Raw genomic sequence first — 20,015 nt, forward strand, 5'->3', positions numbered from 1 at the left:
TTATTGTGAAAATACTGTACAGAGGGGTTACAGTTATATGAGCAAGGTAATGAGTACATTTCTTATCAAGCATTGTTGCCTCCTCCTTTGTTTTTCCCCTGCCATCCCTTCCACTTCCACAACTACACTCACCCCACCCCCAAATTGTAAATTCGTTTTTCAACATAGTGTCTTGTACTTCTCATACCTGTATTCCTATTTAAACATTTTGTTTTTTTATCTTCCCTCCCCAAATTATACTGACATCAAATACAGTGAAAACAAGGGTTATACTGTGGGGGAGGAACATACAAAGCAACAAAAAAATCATGTGGTACCTTATAAATATGTTAGAAACAGCAGCAAGAAAGAAAAAAAACCACACGTGTCCCTATTTTGGGGTTCATTTCGCTTAACTTCATCTTATCTGGTCATATGTACATAGCTTTTGACCTTTACTACTTGTCCCAGACATATACTAGTTATTGCAAATAAGGGAAACCATGGGACCTATGTTTCTTTGGGGCTGGCTTACTTCACTTAATATAATTTTTTCCTTCTTTCCATTTCCTAACAAATGGGTGATGTCATTCTTTCTGATGGAGGCATAGAATTCCATTATGTGTGACACACACACACACCCACACACACACACCACATTTTCTTGATCCATTCATCTACTGAGGGGCATCTGGGTTGGTTCCATATCTTAGCTATGGTAAATAATACTGCAGTGAACATAGTTGTGCTGGTAGCTTTAGTATGGTCTTGTTTGTGATCATTTGGGTAAATGCCCAAAAGTGGGATTGCTGGGTCATAGGGGAGCTCTGTGTAGAGTCTTTTGAGGAACCTCCATACTGCTTTCCAAAAAATGAGTGGACAGGCAGGTCTCTCTGTGAAGGTTACATTTGAGTAATAATGAGGACAATCTGAGGTCTGTTTTCTGTGTGCTTTATTAGTTGCCTTCAGTTTTCAGTCCATAGTTTACTTCACCTTTCCTTATGCTACTATTTATTGTCTTTAGCTTCTTTCCGTTTTCTGTATTGGGAATATTGGGAAAAGGTTTTTTAACTAAAACATGTTTTTTCTGATCTGGACTGTCTTATTAATAACAACAAAATTATATGAAATTTGTAATATATTCTCCTGAAATTTTATGCTTATACATCTTCTTCACCATTTACTAGTAAGACTTCAGGGAGAAGGAGTAGTGACTGGTCTTTCTAGATAGAGGCAATCTTTGTTTTATATTTTACCAGGAACACTGCTCAAAATGAATTAAAACTCACTGGGTCTTGTTGTTTACACACGCAGACACAAAATATTATTTCAACACTCATAAAATAGAGTCTGTCACCAACTTTTTTGTTTTATGTCATAATTTGTTGAGTTACATGTTAAGTAACTTTCATTTTCTATCTTTTGTTATGTTCCAATGGATTTCCACTCCTATATCATTACAATTCTTCGAATTCCTCATTTACTATTCTTCTGTGAATTTGTTCTGTTGGAATCTGGAACACTGGGATGATGGAAATTTGTCCTCTACAAAGTAGCTGTAAGTATACTACATAATTTATAGACACCATTTTTAGTCTAAGTTAAATTTAACTTACAATTGGATGAGTATTAGGCAAGGAACTGTTTTGTGTGTGTGTGTGTGTGTGTGTGTGTGTGTTTATATTCAAATAGTTGACTTTAAAAATACTGTATTCTGATTAGTCTCCTAATTCTGTTTAAAATGAGTTCTTCTATTTAACTGCATAATAGAGTTATGAACATTTGACTTAAATAAGTTTAAATGAATAAAAAGGATAACAATTATGAAGAGTATCTACATATATGATATTAATGATGAATGTAGACCTGTTTTTGCTAAATTCAAATGTGGTGAATTGATACTTTGATCTTATAATTAAAAAAAAAAAGAGCCAGGCACCAGTGGCTCATACCTGTAATCCTAGCTACTTAGAAGGCAATCTGAAGATTGTGGTTCAGAGCCATATGGGGGAGGAAAATCCTTGAGACTCTTATTTCTTATTAACCACCAGAAAACCAGAATTGGCATTGTAGCTCAGGTGGTAGAGTGCTCACCCTGAGCTGTGAAGAGGTGAGGGACAAAGCTCAGGCCCAGAGTTCAAGCCCCATAACTGACGTCCCCGCAAAAAAAATTTCAGGGGACTTGGCTATTTTTGTTGCTCTTTTGTTATTTTAGTTATTAGAATCTTTTTACTGACTAATATCAGTTGAAATCTTTCCTTTAAGGCAGTTTCTTAAAAATACTTTGTTCTTGGGTTTTAATAACGAAACATATTGTAGGCCAATTTATGCATGATTCATTTGTTCATTCTGTAATATCAATTGCATAGGTAACAATATAAAAGCAATCTGATTTGCTGTGAGTAATAGTTTTATGATTTTCTAAAATAGGTTAATGAAGGAAATTTGAAAGGTGGACAGGATAGTATTATTGATAGTTGTTTTTCTTTTTCTTTCTCAGCAACAGAAGAACCTTGAAGGCTATGTGGGATTTGCCAATCTCCCAAATCAAGTATACAGAAAATCAGTGAAAAGAGGGTTTGAATTCACACTTATGGTAGTAGGTAAGAGATAGTTTCTCATTAATATGGAATTTTGGCCTAAGTTTTAAACTGTAATCAGCTTTGTATAAATTTAAGAAAATAGCGCAAATAACTGCAGTGAATGCCTATTGTATTTTATGCAAAGAATTTTTCTTTATGGATATTATTTTTAGTGCTTTCCTGCTTCATTTGAGAGTGTCACTGATTCCATTGTATTTAAGTAATACACTCATTTTTGAAACAGGGTCTTATGAGAGTATCTGAGCTGGCCTCAAATTTCTGGGCACAAGAAATCTTCCTGCCTATACCTCTTCAATAGTTGGGACTATAGGCGTATACCATTGTATCACGCTGCGCTTTATATTGTAATTTTTTTTGAGCTGGTCCTTGTGTTTGAACTCACAGCCTTCCTGCCTCCCTCCCCCATCCCCCCTCAAGGCTAGTGTTCTACCATATGACCTACAGCTCCACTTTTGGCTTTTCTGGAAAAGTCATAGAGACTTTCCTGCCAAAGTGGGCTTTGAATTGTGATCCTGTGATCCTCAGATCTCAGCCTTCTGAGTAGCTAGGATTATAGGCATGAACCACCCAATGTCCTGGCTATTGTGAAATCTTAAATCCACTTTTTTTGAGGGGGGGAGGTTGTAAGTTGTGAGGAAACAATGCAATAATACAATGCTATTGTTACTTAATTTTTTTAAAGTAATCTTCCTAAAACCATATATTACAAACTTGACATTTAAAAATGTGCTTGATCTGGGCACTGGTGGCTCACGTCTGTAAATCCTAGTAATTCAAGAGACTGAGATCTGAGGATCGGAATTGAAGCCAGCCCAGGCAGGAAATTCTATGAGACGCTTATCTTGAATGAACTACTCAGAGGGCTGGGAAGGTGGCTCCATGGTGGGGTGCTTGCCTTGTATGCATGAGGCCCTGAGTTCGATTCCTCAGCACCCACACAAACAGAAAAAGCTGGAAGTGGCGTTGTAGCTCAAGTAGTAGAGCTCTAGCCTGGAGCTGAAGAGCTGAAGGACAGCACCCAGGCCCACAGTTCAGGTCCCACGACTGACCCTAAATAAACAAAACTACACAGAATGCTGGAAGTGGCTTTGTGGCGCCACTGGTAGAGCAAAACAAGCTCAGAGACAGAGCCTTGGCTCTGAGTTCACCCTCGGACTGACACCAAAAAAAAAAAAAAAAGAAAAACAAATGTATGCTCGACTTTGTTCTCTTCCTCACACTATATAACTACTATATTATTAAAGTTACATATACTATATATTAGAATTACATATATACTGTATTAACTAAAGTTGTAAATTAGTAATTTTATTGTTATTTGTGGAGGAGCATTATTGGTAATTTAAAGAAATAGGCAAAAAAGTAAACTAAAAAGTAAACTACAGATTATAGTATTTTTAGAAGGAAATACACAATGTACTTTACTTAGGGACTGCCTCTAAAAAGGAAATTCTTTTCATGATACTGCTCAAATTACATGGAAATTGGGAAGTACTTTTAAAAACTTACAGTGAATAAAAATTATTTACTATTTAATAAATGCTATAGTCATACATATTTTACAGAATGTTGTAAACAGTAGTTACTTGGACTTAAGGTGTTAATATCTAGTCAGTAGTTACTATTTGGATTTAAGGTAGTAATGTCTTACTAGTCTAGTAGGAGAGATGTGAATTCTGAAGCCAATAACTTATTAAGTTTAAATTTTAAATGTACAATTTATTTTGGCAATTTTGTAAGGAGCTCATACCCCTGCTCCTTTGTACATTGGTTATTTTCAAGGTAGAGTCTTGCTATATGCTTGTGCTGACCTGGGCTGTGATCCTCCTGTTTTTGCTTCTCTGTGTTGCTGGGCAAGATAGCACTACCCAGTCATTGGTTGATATGGAGTCTCACTTTTATAAGGCCTGGGCTAGCTTCAAATCTCAGTTCCTGATAATCGCCACTCTAGTAGCTAGGATAATAAGCTTATGCCATAATGCGAGGTTACTTTCTTACTGATTTAAATATAGTTTGATTCTTTTTCTCTTGTTTGATTTCTGGAAGTGGATGTTAGGATATCTAAGAATATGCACTGAAAGTGTCATACCAACTGATACAAACATTTATACACAGGTTTTCATCCTGGCCAGTGCTGAGCAGAGATCAATGTCAAATAAAGTAAAATGATGTTGCTAATTAGGTTTTATACACAGATAGACACATTCAAAATGACATATTTTCAATTACTGATTGGAATTTTTTACCTTTCTATTAAGTATATTCATAACACTAATGATAATTTCATTGTTTCATTTATTGTTAATACTGTACTATCCATACTCATGTATTTAAAAAATCATGACAGATGCACATATTTAGATTTTTTTTCCATGCCAATATAGTTCACTTACTTAAAAACTAGGCAGTACAAAGAGTACTTTTATCTGAGGGTAGTAAGAAAGATGTAGCAAGTAGAAGCCATTTGACCCAGCCAACAGGGAGGGTAGTTACTGAGTGGCTGTTTGGAATGTTTGCTACTGGCTACAAAGCAGAATTGTTACTTGGCTCTTAGTCCTGGTGCTCAATTACTATAACTAGAGTAAGTGAACTTACTCTAGATAATTGTAGAGCCATCTCCTAGAGAACCTGTTTAACTTGTATTTTAGGATTAGCATGTCAGAGAAAACTCTTAATAGATATTAAGGAGGAATGATAATCTTTTAGCAAATCCCAGATTGTGTATTTGTGGAGTGCTTTAAAAATAATCAGAATCTAACTGTAGTCTGTTCTTGATAGATCAAATCTTCACCAGATAAACATACTGAAAACAAAACAAAGACTTGCACCCTCCCTTGGCAGCCCATCTTGAAGGATCTCATGGGTTGTATCTTGTCTTCACTTACAGCTAGGTAAAAGGAAGGGTAGAGTCTGCTTTTAAATACCTCTCTGTTTGACTTCTTGACCTTTGTGTTTCATTCACTTTTTCAAAATCTTATTTGTCATTGTTACCTAATTTTTTCCCTTAAAATTCTTTCTCAGTTTTTACTGCTTCCAGGTTAACTGGTTGTTTTGAAGCCTGCTTTATTAGGCTCCATTCCTGTTGGCTCTCTTCAGATATTGGTATAATCATGCATACTGCTCAGTGTCATCGTCTTTTTTTTTTTTTACTATAATTTCATTGACATTTTAAGTAATTTTAAAGTTTTTTTTCAAAATATACCTCAAAAACAAAAAGTGCTTAGATATTGTGAGATTTTAAGGCCTGAGGGATAAGGGTAATAGGTAATAGTCATTTATTTTGAAGGATAGCTTGGCTATCCTTTTAGTTAACACCTCTCTTAGTTAATGTTTGAGACACTATTGTCGTTGAAGTCATATACTTGTACTATGACTAAAACTGTTTTCAAAACCCAGAGTAAATGTGGGGAAGAATTTGAAATAGAAGATAGACTTCTTATCAAGGATTGTCTTATCTTCTGTCTCAAATTCCTCCTTTATCTTGCTCATTTAACTGTAACCCCTGTGTACAGTATTTTCACAATAAAAAACATTAAAAATAAAGAAGATAGAAACCCTCCACACTGCTCACAAGCACCCTCACTTCGGTCATGCACAGCCAGACATTCTGAAAGGATTAAACTCTTGAATCTATAAGGTAGCCCAAAGATCTCCTGAAAGTCAAGCTCCTCCTGCCTCAGCCTCTCCTGAGTGCTGGAATTGTGGGAGTCCCCATTCCCCAGGTGAAGACTCTATTTTTAAGCATTCTCTGCCTTTTTCATATAGTCACAAAAGTTGGTAAAAGTGACCTTTTCTAGCTATAGTATTACAGAAAGCTGAAATGTATACTGAAATGGCATACTATCTTTCAAAGCAGTTCTCTCATTTTTGGGTGTCTTTCATGATCTTTTGTTTCCGTAGTGTACCTCTTTTATTAAAAACAGATTGTTTTTAATGTATTTGGTTTTGGTGGTACTGTGTGGCGTTAGAACTCAGGGCCTAACACTTGCTAGGCTGATAATGTGCCTCTTGATCCACACCTTCAGCTCTAGTATTCATGTTTTTTGTTTTTTGTTTTTTTTGGTGGGTCATGGAGCCTGAACTCTGGGCCTGAGGGCTGTCCCTCAGCTCTTCAGCTCAAGGCTAGCGCTCTACCACTTGAGCCACAGTGCCATTTCTGGCTTTTTCTGCTTTGTGGTGATGAGGAATTGAACGCAGGGCCTCATGCATGCGAGGCAAACACTCTACCACTGAGCCATCTTCCCAGCTCCTTTATGGGTTATTTTAAGGTAAGGTCTCACTTCCCACCCACACTCCTTCAGTACACTCTGCCTTAGTCTCCCTTGACTCTGGGATCACTGGCTCATACCACTTCCAGCTCCCTTTGAGGAGGTGGAATCCCTAAACTTTCCTAGTTAGGCTGTCCTGGAACTGCAGTCCTCCCACATTGCTTGAGATGACCAGTACTTACTGTTGGACTCAGCCGTGGTCTGTGAGTGGTCTAGTAAACCATTCTGAGCTGTTGGAACCACAATTCTCCCATGTAACTTACATTACAGTGTGAGCCACTGGTACCCAGCTCAAGCTTAAATTTTTTTTTTTTTTTGGTCATGGGGCCTGAACTCAGCCTGGGCACTGTCCCTTACCTCTTCAGCTCAAGGCTGGTGCTCTACCACTAGAGCCACAGCGCCACTTCTGGCTTTTTCTGTTTATGTGGTGCTGAGGAATCGAACCAAGGGCCTCATGCATGCAAGGCAAGCACTCTACCACTGAGCCACCTTCCCAGCCCCTCAAGCTTAAAATTTTTTTGAGAACAGGGACAATATCTTGTATTTGCATTCCCTGTTCTTTCATATATAAAAATTTAGTGATCACCTATAAAACACCAAATATTTTTCTAGTCTTTGAAAATCTGTAGATTAGGAAAACATGGCTTTTTTGAGTTAAATATTACTTTAATTACAGGAACTTTCAGAAGTTTTTTTGTTTTTGTTTTTTGTCAGTCACGGGACTTGAACTTTGGGCCTGGGTGTCGTTCCTCAGCTCTTCAACTCAAGGCTAGAGCTCTGCCACTTGAGCCACAGTGTCACTTCCTACTTTCAGAAGTTTTGATTTTATAATCTTACAGGATCCTAAAAGGATCCCAGCCTCCAGGACCTAAGGGAAGCTTACCTTAACAATTTTAAATAAATAATGATTGTAACATTTTTTAAAATGTCATGGATAAAACATTTTGGGACTTTTATTCTTAGGCTGTAAATTTAATATTTTTAAGTAATGATAAAATGTACTTAGCTTTTATGTTTTAGCCTCAAAGATAAAAAATTAGACTGATGTCACTACATCTTATTTCATAATTTTCATAAAGCATTTTAACATCACAAATTGAATTTTATTTTGTTTTGAAAAGGACAAAATTCAGTTATTTTGCCTTGAAGTTAGATATAGGGGAAAGATAAATGAAATTGGTTAAATAATGTATGTATTGTATGTGTGTAGTACATTTCATAGTCCCAGTAAATGTAAAATAGACATTAATTTGAATCAGCCAATAAATTATCCAAACTTAAAATATTTATAAAGTAGAACAAAATGTTGAGAGTATTAGAACAAAGCTGTTATATTTTGCCTTACAAATATGGCAAGCACATTTTGGTATGGAAGTAAATATTGCTCAACTAAGTTGTAGTGGAAATTAATAAATCAGTTTCCAGACTTGAGCATGGCCTTGCTCTTACAGTGTTTCTTTTATTTACTTTGAAACCACTTTTCTTGAGTGCCATGTTGTCAACTTACCCTTGTACTCTATCCTCCTGTTGTAAATGTTTGTTCCCCTTATGAGGCTACCTACTTCATTTTTAAATTTTATTCTTAACAATTGTGCTGGAGTCTTCTTTTTTTCCCACCGCTCCCTCCATTCACTGTTAATTCATGTAATACTCCAATACACTTGGTTCCAAGGTATACTTCTAATAAGATCACTGATCCTTCAAAGCCGCTCTTACACTGTGGGTATCACTGTTACTTGAATTTTATTTATAAGACATGGGAGTTAAGGTCACAAAGCAGTTTGTAGTGGAAATAGATGGATAAGAAATTTCACAGACACATGGGACTGGGAAGGTGGCTCAGTGGTAGAGCTCTTGCCTTGCATGTATGAGGCCCTGGGTTCAATTTCCCAGCACCACATAAGCAAAAAGAAAAAAAGCTGGAAGTGGCTCTGTGGCTCAAGTGGTAGAGTGCTAACCTTGAGCTGAAGAGCTGAGGGACAGCGCCCAAGCCCAGAGTTCAGGCCCCAGGACCGGACCTTTTCCCCCCGCCCCCCCCCCCCAAAAAAAAGAAATTTCAAAGACATTTTAAGCTCTAGTAGACAACTTTAACATTTGGTCCTGGACTTTAGTTTTCCAACTACTTTCTTAAAATGAGGTGTACTTTTGGGGTTTAGGGGAATAAAGTCTGAGATGGAACTGGATCAAGAGTGATGGTACTAAAGGAATGTACCCACCTATTGAGTAGGGATGCACTTAACTGTATCTTTGGATACCTCTTAGGAACAATTTCTGAGGAATAATAGTTGTGTTATCAAACTATTTCACTAGATCTCAGGTGTTGTGCTTTATAACTTATCAAAGTGAAATGAATATTCATTACAAATAGTTTGCCTTTTCAGAGTTCCTTATCAATCATATTGGTCACAGTGATTTGAGTAAAGTGACTTTGGATATAGAAAATAAATTTTAAAAGGCATATTTTTAAGGATATATTCTGTAAGTGCTAAAAGAATCATTAAAACAACACAGTAGTCTATTAATATAATTTGATGGGGCTTAATGTGTGCCTTCTTGTCCCACCCCCAGAACCCTAGAAGAAAGTTCAGGAAACCAGAATGTTGTCTACATGGGAGAGTATTATATGTTAAAAAGGTACTTTTGCCAGGCAGGCATAGTGGCTTATAGCAGTAATTGCAGTACTCAGAAAATGAAGGCAGGAGGATCCTGGGTTCAAAGTCATCCTGGGCTACATAGTAAGTTCAGGTTAACCTGAATTATATAGCAGCACTCTGCCTCAAAATTAAAATGAAGGGCTAGAGATGTAGCCCAGCATAGGCACAGCCCTGAGTTCTTTCTTAGCACCATAGTACCACCTCTGCTACCAGATAACTATAACTACATTTTCAAAAAGAGATTTTCCTTTTCTTCCTCCTCAACCTGCTTAAAGAAGTTCTAATTTGGATACAGGATAGATGTGGAATTTGTTGTGGTTAGAGAGTGGACACTCAGCCTGAAGAGATTTAAAAGCTGTTGCACTTAGGTGTTTTTTCTCCCACCCCTTCTAAATATGGAACTGCTTTGTTATTTTTCTCATTTGGTGCTCTTGGTAATGGTACAGTAGATGTAATGGACCTGTTCTTAGTATTAAGAATAAGTAGGTCAGGGAAAGAAACTGATCCACTCAGAATTTGTTCAGTATACCAAGGTAGGGGCATGCGAGTTGCATCCAGGTTGAGCTTGGTGTTTTGACAGAGGTGTTTGTGCTCAGGAAATTAACTTCTTGAGAGTTTTGTGTACTCATATGTAAAATTGAGTAAACAGTTTATATAGTTTTGTAGTGATTAAGGTGGGGGAACACATGTAAGGTGCCATTTTTATAGTTGTACCATAAAATTATTAAATATGATCGTTATAAAGATATTGGTAGAATATCCATTCAGATAGAGTCCGCTCTAGTTTGCCAGGTTGGGAATGTATTTGGGAATATTGGGATAGAGTCACAGCAAGGATGAGAAAGGATATGTACCAAAGTGGCAGAACATGAACTCCAGAGACTTGACTGCTTGGTACCAACTGATGTTATAACTTTTTAGCTGTGTGATGTCAGGGAAGTTATTTCACTTTATGCTGACATTTTTCACTTTTTTTTTTTTTTGCCAGAACTGGGGGCTTGAACTCAAGGTTGAGCTGTTTTTGCTCAACTACTCTACCACTTGAGCCACAGTGCCACTTCTGGCTTTTTCTGTTTATGTGGTACTGAGGAATCGAACCCAGGGCTTCATGCATGCTAGGCAAGCACTCTACCACTAAACCACATTCCCGGCCCATATTTTTCATTTTTATCTATTAAAGTAATAGCATCAAGGGAGGGCAGGAGAATAATAGAGGGGCAGAGATTGATTGTAATTTATTGTAAGTGCGTGAATATGTCTCAGTGAAGTCCCGCTTTATAATTAATTAAGGTAAAGAAAAAATAGAAAAAGTAATAACGAAGTTGTTTGGTTGTGGATTATGGAGAGGTATACTTAAACTGATTCCTATGAGTGAGTAAGTTAGAAAGTATTTTGTGTGTGTGTGTGTGTGTGAGAGAGAGAGAGAGAGAGAGAGAGGGAGGGATTTAGAATTTTAAAGTGAGGTGCAGTGTGTTTGATTTCTACTTTGCATGCTTCTTTTGGCTTTAATTATTCATTATGTTCTATATTAAAGATTTATCAGTTTACTTATTTTACTGAAACAGCAATATATAATCCAGTGTATACAGTTTTTGTGACTGGTTTCTAAGGAATACATTACTGCTAAAAAGTGTAGGTTATAGTATTGGGTATTCTTCTATTAAAGACCATAGATGGCAGTAATTTAAAGTCCTTGGAAATGTGAACTTTACTTGGTATGAAACTGAGGGCAAAAATATTCTAATCCAGAGTCTTTGTAGTATTTTCTGATGTCACTTGTCCCATCAAGAAATATTTGCAAAAAACAAAAGTATTTGTACAAAACAAAGTTGATTCCTTGAGTAAAATGACCTCAGTTTGACAGATTTCCCCCTCTTTCTTCTAGGTGAATCTGGACTGGGAAAGTCAACATTAATCAACTCATTATTTCTCACAGATTTGTATTCTCCAGAGTACCCAGGGCCTTCCCATAGAATAAAAAAGACTGTACAGGTGTGTATATCACTGTTGTTCATTGACAGTTTAACTGGAATGCAGCACACAAAACTTATGCTGAACCTTTAATTTCCTTGCCTAGAGGTAGGATGCAAAATAAAGTGGTAAATATAACTTTATAAAACTAAAAACAATAACATGGATAATTAGAGGGATTATTCTTGATTAGAGCCTTCCAGAGTTTTCCTGGGTGGGATGGGGTCTTCTAGAGATGACTCTGTGATGCAGTCACATTTTAGAGTTGTGTTCCAATACAATAGCCACTTGCCATGTGACTATCTTAAGTTCAAATCAATCAAGCCAAAAAAATGCAGTTTATTAGTTGCACCAGACCCATTAATAGTCACATGTGGCAAGTAGCTATCATTTTGGGCAGCACAATCACCATTGCAGTAGGACAGATATCTATCTATCTATATCTATCCATCTATCTACATCTATATATCAGAGAGAGAGACAGAGACAGACAGTTTAATGCCAGTATGCAGTACTCTCAGGCTACATGTAGTCTGATTTACTGCGTCTCAGTCTTTGTGAATACAGATCCTTGGTCTGGAATGGGGGTGATCAGCTCTGCCTTTCTAACAAGTTCAAAGAATACACTGTGCCTCATGGCTAGATCACATTTTATATAGTATAAGATTCTGTACTCTAGATTCTGTATTCTAGATCTCTACTTTTTTTTTTTTTTTCAGAGTTGCCTACAACTACATGTGGCTATTGAGCTTTTGAAAAGAGGGTAGTTTACAAGAGGACCAGTTGTGGTTCATGTCTGTAATCCCAGCTTCTATTTTAAATGACTGCCAAAAAAAAGTAAAATTAGTTATTTGGTTCAAATTGTCTTTTTGTTTGGTATCACCACTCCAAAAGATTGATTGAAGAAAGCGTTTGTGGGTTGCCAGGGAAGTGCACAGCCTACGCATAGAGAGGATAACAGTGCGTAGTTCTGAGGGGCAGCATTATTTGAGGCCGAGATTGGCTCAGCTGCATTGGAAGGCATGTAATGATTACTAGTGTACAAGATGAAAGGACAGTCTGTAGATTTGGCACAGAAATACATATGCCCACCATACGCTGTCAGTCTAGTCTCTGAGGAATAATTTTGTGACGTAAACATCTCTTTTCATTAATTTTTTCTCTGTTTTAGGATGTGTGTGTGTGTGTGTGTGTGTGTGTGTGTGTGTGTAGGTGTGTAACTTTCATAGGACTTTAAAACTTTAAAATTACTCACCAAAAAATGTGCTCTTAAGAATTTGATCTTGTTGGGCTGGGAAGGTGACTCAGTGGTAGAGCGCTTGCCTTGCATGCGTGAGGCCCTGGGTTCCATTCCTCAGCACCACATAAGCACAAAGAAAAAAGCTGGAAGTGGCACTGTGGCTCAAGTGGCAGAGCGCTAGCCTTGAGCTGAAGAGCTGAGGGACAGCACCCAGGCCCAGAGTTCAGGCCCCACGACCGGACCCCCCCCAACAAAAAAAAAAAAAAAGAAGAAGAATTTGATCTTGCATGGCTAGTTTGTAGTTAGTATTGGAAATTTAAATTCTAATCAAGAAGATAACTTTTGTAGCTTCCTTAATTTAGGAATTTAAATAGTCCTTGGAAAGTAAATGAATTCTACAGCACAGAGTCCAGAATTTAAAAGTATTTTATGGGTCATTGTTTCTGGCAAGGGAATTTTCTGCATTCTTATTCTAACCTGTAGAGAACATAAAATTCTACAATAATAATAAAACATTCAGTGAGTTGCTATTGTGTCTTCCAGATATTCTTTGTGTGTGGGGGTGATAGTAGGTTCTAAACTCAGTTCCTTGCACTTGCTAGACAAGTGATCTATCACTTGAGCTGTTTCCCAAGTAAGAACTTTTAGTGCATCAGCTTTTTGAATCTTACAACTTTATATGGTAGGTAGTAGTACTTTATTTTACCAATGAGGAAATGGAAGCAAAGAGGTGTTAATATACCTGTTGTCATGTATCTGGTAACTGTCAGGGATAGGATTCAAATCCAGGCAGACTGGTGCGATCTGTATTAAGTTGATTGGCTTTTCTTTACTACTTCTCCCCTTATAGGCAATGGTTTACAAATCGGTACACAAGTGGTCTCACAAATTACCTCTTTTCCATATTTAAAAAATTGTGACCTTTGGGCATTTACTCAAATGTTTACAAACAAGACCACACTAAAGCTACCAGCACAACTATGTTTATTGCAGCATTATTTACTATAGCTAAGATATGGAACCAACCCAGATGCCTCTCAGTAGATGAATGGATCAAGAAAATGTGGTATATATACACAATGGAACTCTATGCCTCCCTCAGAAAGAATGACATTGCCCCATTTGTTAGGAAATGGAAAGACTTGGAACAAATTCTATTAAGTGAAGTAAGCCAGGCCCAAAGAAACATAGGTCCCATGGTTTCCCTTATTTACAATATCTAGTATATGTATGAGTCAAGCAGAAAAGGTCAGATAAGGTGATGTTAGGAAAATGAACCCTAAGATATGTATTTAAATGTTTTTTTTCTTTCATGAGATTGTTTCTAATGCATTTATAAGATTATTTCTTTGTTGCTTTGTATGTCCCTCCCCCACAGTATAACCCCTACTTTCACTGTTAAAAAAAATTGTGACCTCTTCAGAATAAATTTAATAGTGGTTTGTAATCCACTCTAATAAATGGCTTATAAATATTAGGTAAGAAAAGTATAATTTACTTGAATTACCAGTCTTTAGGTTATGAAATTGTATAAGAAACATTGAACATTTGACTTCAGACAGAAAAACTGAGTATCTAAAAAAAAGGGTTACCCTGTATACCTAGTATCTAGGAATCCACATGAGACTTCAGCAAGTTAATTATACATAAACAATATAATAGACTAATTTTATTACTTTCCACAGAAAAACAGTAGAAATGCCTTGCTTCATTCTTTGGGTATTAAGTTATGCATTTAATTTTAGAGAACTCTGAGTGATGCCATAAAATATTCTGATGTGACCTGCTTAAGGAAAGTGCATGGGAAAGTGGCCATTTGGAATAGGTTTGTTAAGAAAAGTTTGAAATTCCTGGACTTGAACTAATTTGTTTTCCATGGATCCCATGAGGGTACTTGCAAAACCAGATGATAGGATATAGTTGGATTCTGTGAATATCATTAGTTTACAGTTAGGCTTTCTGGATCTCTTCCATATGACTTCTTTTTATTTGACCATGTATATATAACAGAATTCATAAGCCAGAGGTAAAAAAGAAGCTTTATTAAAAGATTCTTTAAAGTATATAAAATCTTCATTTTTCTTGCCAAGCCAATAAGTCATTTAGTTGTTAAATTAATAGATACATATATAAATCCAGCTTAGAAAGTTGAATAACATGTAAACAGCATTTCAGAACACCATTTGTAAAAGTCTTTTATTAGCATACACTAATAGTGTAAAGGGGAGGTCATTGTGGTAATTCCAGAATAATTTTTTTTTTTTTAAATAATCTAACACTGGGTCTGGGAATGTGGGTTAGTGGTAGAGTGCTTGCCTAGCATGCATGAAGCCCTGGGTTCGATTCCTCAGTACCACACAAACAGAAAAAGCCAGAAGTGGCACTGTGGCTCAAATGGTAGAGTTCTAGCCTTGAGCACAGAGAGGCTTTGGGACAGAGCCCAGGACCTGCAAAAAAAAAAATTATATGTATACATATATATATATATATATATAAAACACTAATGAATACTACAACTCTTGTTTATTGATTGATACTTTATTAATCTATAGCTAAATGAGTACCTCTTAACATTTGATATTAAGATTGCCAAGAATGCCTGTTTGGTAGATAAACATAGTATGAAGAACACTGATTTGAAAGATAAGATGCTGACTTTTGTCTAAAAGACATGAAAACTTTTCATAGACATGCCAGTCTAGATCATTGGTGTGTTTTTTTCTCTCTAATAAATTTTGCTCTTAATAATAGTCTTTTATTAAAAAGTTCTTGATTCCTATAGTCCTGCATGTTGGTAGTTATGCAAGTGTGTTATTTCAATTTGAGGTTAAGTGACATGAAACTAAACATGCAGCTCAACAGTTGTATTAGTCAGCACTTGAAGAGCTGAGTAGCCACATGACCAAGTGGTTGCATATGGCATAGCACAGAAGCAGACCAATTCTACTGTGTTGGAAGTGCTGTCTTGATTAACAGTCTCAATGTACCTTGTTTGGAACATCTGTAAGAAATGCCAAAGAGAAGTGAAAATGTATCTCCATTTCCATAATCTCTAAAGTACACCAAACCTTTTTATGCAGCAGTCACTTTTCTTGTTCAACCCATTAGTCACTGTAAACAGTGGAGCTGGCTTTTCACATGCCAACAAGTAACCTCTTACCCATAAATGTAGTAGTCTTTGATGTATGCCATTTAATGGTTTTAAGTTTTAATAAACACTGGGGAAATGCTTCTTTCTAGGGAAATCATCCTATCTCCTTTTCTGCTTGAATCAGCATTTGTGTTTTCTCTGGGTCCTGAAAACAGATTGTATTTTACAGCAGTATGTGCCTAGGAAGTGTGATATACTTGGAATTGTACAAAATGTGAAATTGGGCTGGGAACGCAAATACCATTTAAGTATAAGGCTCTTCAAACAGAATGTTTTTAAGAATTATAAAGACAAGATTTTCAACTGGGCTTTGGTGGCTCGTGCCTATAATCCTAGGTACTCAGATCTGAGGATCGTGGTTCAAAGCCAGCCTGGGCAGAAAAGTCCCTGTGAGACTTTTTTTTTTGGGGGGGGGTCAGTTGTGGGGCTTGAGCTCTAGTCCTGGGTACTGTCCCTAAGCTCTTCAGCTCAAGTCTAACACGCTACCACTTGAGCCACAGTGCCACTTCTGGCCCTTTTTTCTGTTTATGTGGTGCTGAGGAATCGAACCCAGGGCCTCATTCATGCAAGGCAAGCACTCTACCACTGAGCCGCCTTGCCTGCCAGCCAGCTTCCTCCCCCCCCCCCCCCCCCCATTGAGACTCTTATCTCCAACTAACCACTCAAAAACCAAAAGTGGAGCTGTGGCTTAAAGTGGTAGAGCATTAGCCTTGAGCAAAAGAGCTGAAGAACAGCATCCAGGCCCTGGGTTCAAATCCCACAACCAACAAAAAAAAGGTTCATCTGTAGGATTTCATTCTAGCAGAATACTTCCTGCCCCCCCCCCAGCATTGTTTGGCCCTTCCTTGATAGCATTGTCCAGAAAGGCAGAGTATCACATTTGAGAAAAGAGTAGGATATTAGTTGTAACATAAATATAACTAAGGCCAGACTGAGAAAAATCTGGGAATGATAATATAAGGTCAATTGAGTAATTAGTTTGCACAAAGACTAGGTGGAGATAGTCTTGAGTGAAATTGTAAATGGTAGATTAGATTTGCTTGTCTGCTTAATCACATTTGAACTTCATAAAATTACTAAATGGTTCAAATTCTTTTTTTTATATTGTTAGATGTGTATATAGTTATATGGCTTTAGCAACTACTGCTACTTTATCAGTTTCCCTTTCTTTCTATATACCAGAAGGCATTTGCTGGGAGTTTGGTAGACCATTTATATAGGTGCTTTTTCTGCAGTGTCCATGGTCATTGATTGAGTCTAAAGAAAATGTAGGCATGAGTAATTTAACTTGAAAACAGCTTCCAAACCGGTTTTTATAAACTTGTGTGTCCTGCTTCTTGTCCTTTTTAGGAAGTCACTGTTGTAATATATAATTAACATCTGCTCCAATAAATGTTACAGGTGGAACAATCCAAAGTTTTAATCAAGGAAGGTGGTGTTCAGTTGTTGCTCACAATAGTTGATACTCCAGGCTTTGGCGATGCAGTGGATAATAGTAATTGGTAAGAAGAATTTGTCCTCATTGTTTTCTGGGACATTTGACTGGGGTGGGTACACTTTCTCTGTGGAACATTTTGAAGTTCTTATCCTAGCAAAGAGCATTGAACTTTTAAGTGATACAATTTAGGTTTACATCTCACCTTTGCTGGAAAATGTTGCTTTACAAATTTATTTGATGCTTTTTTTACTTTTAATATAATGGGCTTGTTGTAAAATTATTAAGATGGGTTCTAAAACAACCCTGCTAGATATAAGAATTTTGATTTTTTTATAAAGAATTAAAAATTTTTTACTACAGTTTTATCTGTATAAATTACTGTCTTTCACATTCTAAGTCTCCAATTTAGACCTTCAGTTTTGCCATAAGACAAGTAAATTAAGCACCCATAAAATTCTAGCCCTGTGTAATTATCTTAGTATTTTATATACAGTGTTTTTTCTTTGATTTGTAAATTATTTTTGAGATTATTTTCTTTCAGCTCTTGTGACATCTAAATAAATTAGTCAGAACTTTTGTGTGTGTGGTTGAAAGTAATCTCATTTGAAATTTAAAACTGTCAGTATAGTTGTTTTCATATTGAGAAGTATTTTAGCTTTGATATAGTTACCATTACAAATAATATGCTAGTTACTTAGCTGTGGTTTGACATTAAACAGTTCATTTTCTTTGATTTTGAAAGTTCTGTAACAATGAGACGTCCATTAACATACTATTTTTTACACCTATTTTCCCACTTGCTGTTTTTACCAAATTAAAGCATTTAAGTATTAGTATTTGTTATGATAACTGAATATTAGCAATGTTCTCTAATTGTCATCAGTTGTTTATTTGTAGAATTACAGTTTAATTGTTGTATTTCTCTTGGTTTTGTAGCTGGCAGCCTGTTATCGACTACATTGACAGTAAATTTGAGGATTATCTAAATGCGGAATCCCGGGTGAACAGGCGTCAGATGCCTGATAACAGGGTGCAGTGCTGCCTGTACTTCATCGCTCCCTCAGGACATGGGTCAGTGCCCTGATGCCACTACTGCTGTTTTGTTTTGTGGGTTAATATTACTCACCTGTATGTACACATTTAGAATCCTTATGTCTATGGAGTGTACGTACCACATACACCAATGATAGAGTACCAAATTCTACGTAGAAATGGTTTAGCAAACCTTTAAGGCCTGTAGTAAGTCAGCAACAGTTTCAGTCCTTAGTTGCTCATGCATATGAAAGACTCCACCATGGTTTGAGGGCTTGGAGTTGAGTAGGTTTTCTTTTTCTTTTTTGTCAGTCGTGAGTCTTGAACTCTAGGCCTGGGCGCTATCCATCAGCTCTTCAGTTCAAGGCAAGCACTCTACCACTTGAGCCACTTCTGGTTTTCTAGTGGTTTATTGGAGATAAGAGTCTCATGGACTTTCCTGCCCAGAGTGGCTTTGAACCGTGATCCTCAGATCTCAGGTTCCTGAGTAGCTAGGATTACAGGCGTGAGCCACCAGCACCTGGCTGTGACTAGTTTTTCCTTTGATTATACTTTGTCACTAATTGAACTATCTACCCAATAGGGGGCAACTATAATATTTGGGTTTAGACATATTCTAAGAAAGATGTTATTTATTAAAGGTTTGAGAGTGAAAGTAACCAAAAAAACTCAAGTACCATGTTCCGTTGTGCATTTTCTTTATTCAGGAAGTCTTTTTGGCTTGTTTCACCTTAGCTGTCACAGTCACATTGTTTAGGTTTTCTTTTCATTAGGAACTTAAGCCTAAATATGTAGACATTCATGTGATCAGCTTATTGGTGATTAGTCTGAAATACCTCTCCACACATCCTCTTCCTTTTTATAAATACTGGGGTTTGAACTCAAGGAATTGTGCTTGCTAGGCAGAGTTTGCACACACTTGAGCCACACCCTCAGCCCATTTTTACTTTAATATTTTTTAGATAAGATTGTACATTTTTGCCCAGAACTGGCTCAGGCCACATCCTCCTACCTAAGGCCTCCCTAGAAGCTAGACTCTCAGGTGCATGCTACCTGATCTGTTCATTGCGGTGAGGTCTCACTAACTTTTCTCCAGCCTCTTGAACCACAGTCTTCCAAATAGCTGGGATTATAGGGCAGAACCACCTTGCCTGATAGTACTCTTTTTAAAAAATTCTTTTTACTTTTCTATCATTTTGAGTATCTGTGTGTCATGGGGCTTAAACTCTGGGTCTGGATGCTGTCCCTCAGCTCTTCAGCCCAAGGCTAGCATTCTACCACTTGAGCCACAGCACCACTTCTGGTTTTCTGGTGGTTAACTGGAGATATGTATCTCACAGATATTCCTGTCCAGGCCAGCTTTGAACCTCGATCCTCAGATCTCAGCTTCCTGGGATTATATGCATGAGCCACCAGCACCAAGCTTGCAGTTGTTTGTAATTCTTCCACTTTGATTATTTTCTTTGAGAAAATGAGTGAGCATAATGTATTGTAATTCTGCTATTGCATCACTAAAAGGAACTAAAGAATGCTGTAACATTAAAATAGGTCTGCGGGGGGCTGGGGAGGTGGCTCAGTGGTAGAGCACTTGCCTTGCATGCATGAGGTCCTTGGTTCGATTCCTCAGCACCACATAAGCAGAAAAAGCCAGAAGTGGCACTGTGGCTCAAATGGTAGAG

At 37.1% G+C, this 20,015-nt stretch overlaps 1 protein-coding gene across 2 annotated transcripts in view; it reads left to right on the forward strand.

Moving 5' to 3' along the window:
- Positions 1 to 20,015, forward strand: part of Sept7 (septin 7) — a 57,594-nt gene that overhangs the window by 18,541 nt on the left and 19,038 nt on the right. Inside the window, exons 2-6 of one of the 2 annotated variants that reach the window (XM_013035151.1) lie at positions 1,533 to 1,537; positions 2,480 to 2,582; positions 11,390 to 11,496; positions 17,268 to 17,368; positions 18,241 to 18,375. In XM_013035151.1, coding sequence (XP_012890605.1) covers positions 1,533 to 1,537; positions 2,480 to 2,582; positions 11,390 to 11,496; positions 17,268 to 17,368; positions 18,241 to 18,375 — 451 coding nt within the window. The remainder of the gene's footprint in view (positions 1 to 1,532; positions 1,538 to 2,479; positions 2,583 to 11,389; positions 11,497 to 17,267; positions 17,369 to 18,240; positions 18,376 to 20,015) is intronic. The other variant, XM_013035152.1, reaches the window with a different exon arrangement.

This window comes from Dipodomys ordii, unplaced genomic scaffold (assembly GCF_000151885.1).
Source record: "Dipodomys ordii isolate 6190 unplaced genomic scaffold, Dord_2.0 Scaffold205, whole genome shotgun sequence".
NCBI classification, from domain to species: domain Eukaryota; kingdom Metazoa; phylum Chordata; class Mammalia; order Rodentia; family Heteromyidae; genus Dipodomys; species Dipodomys ordii.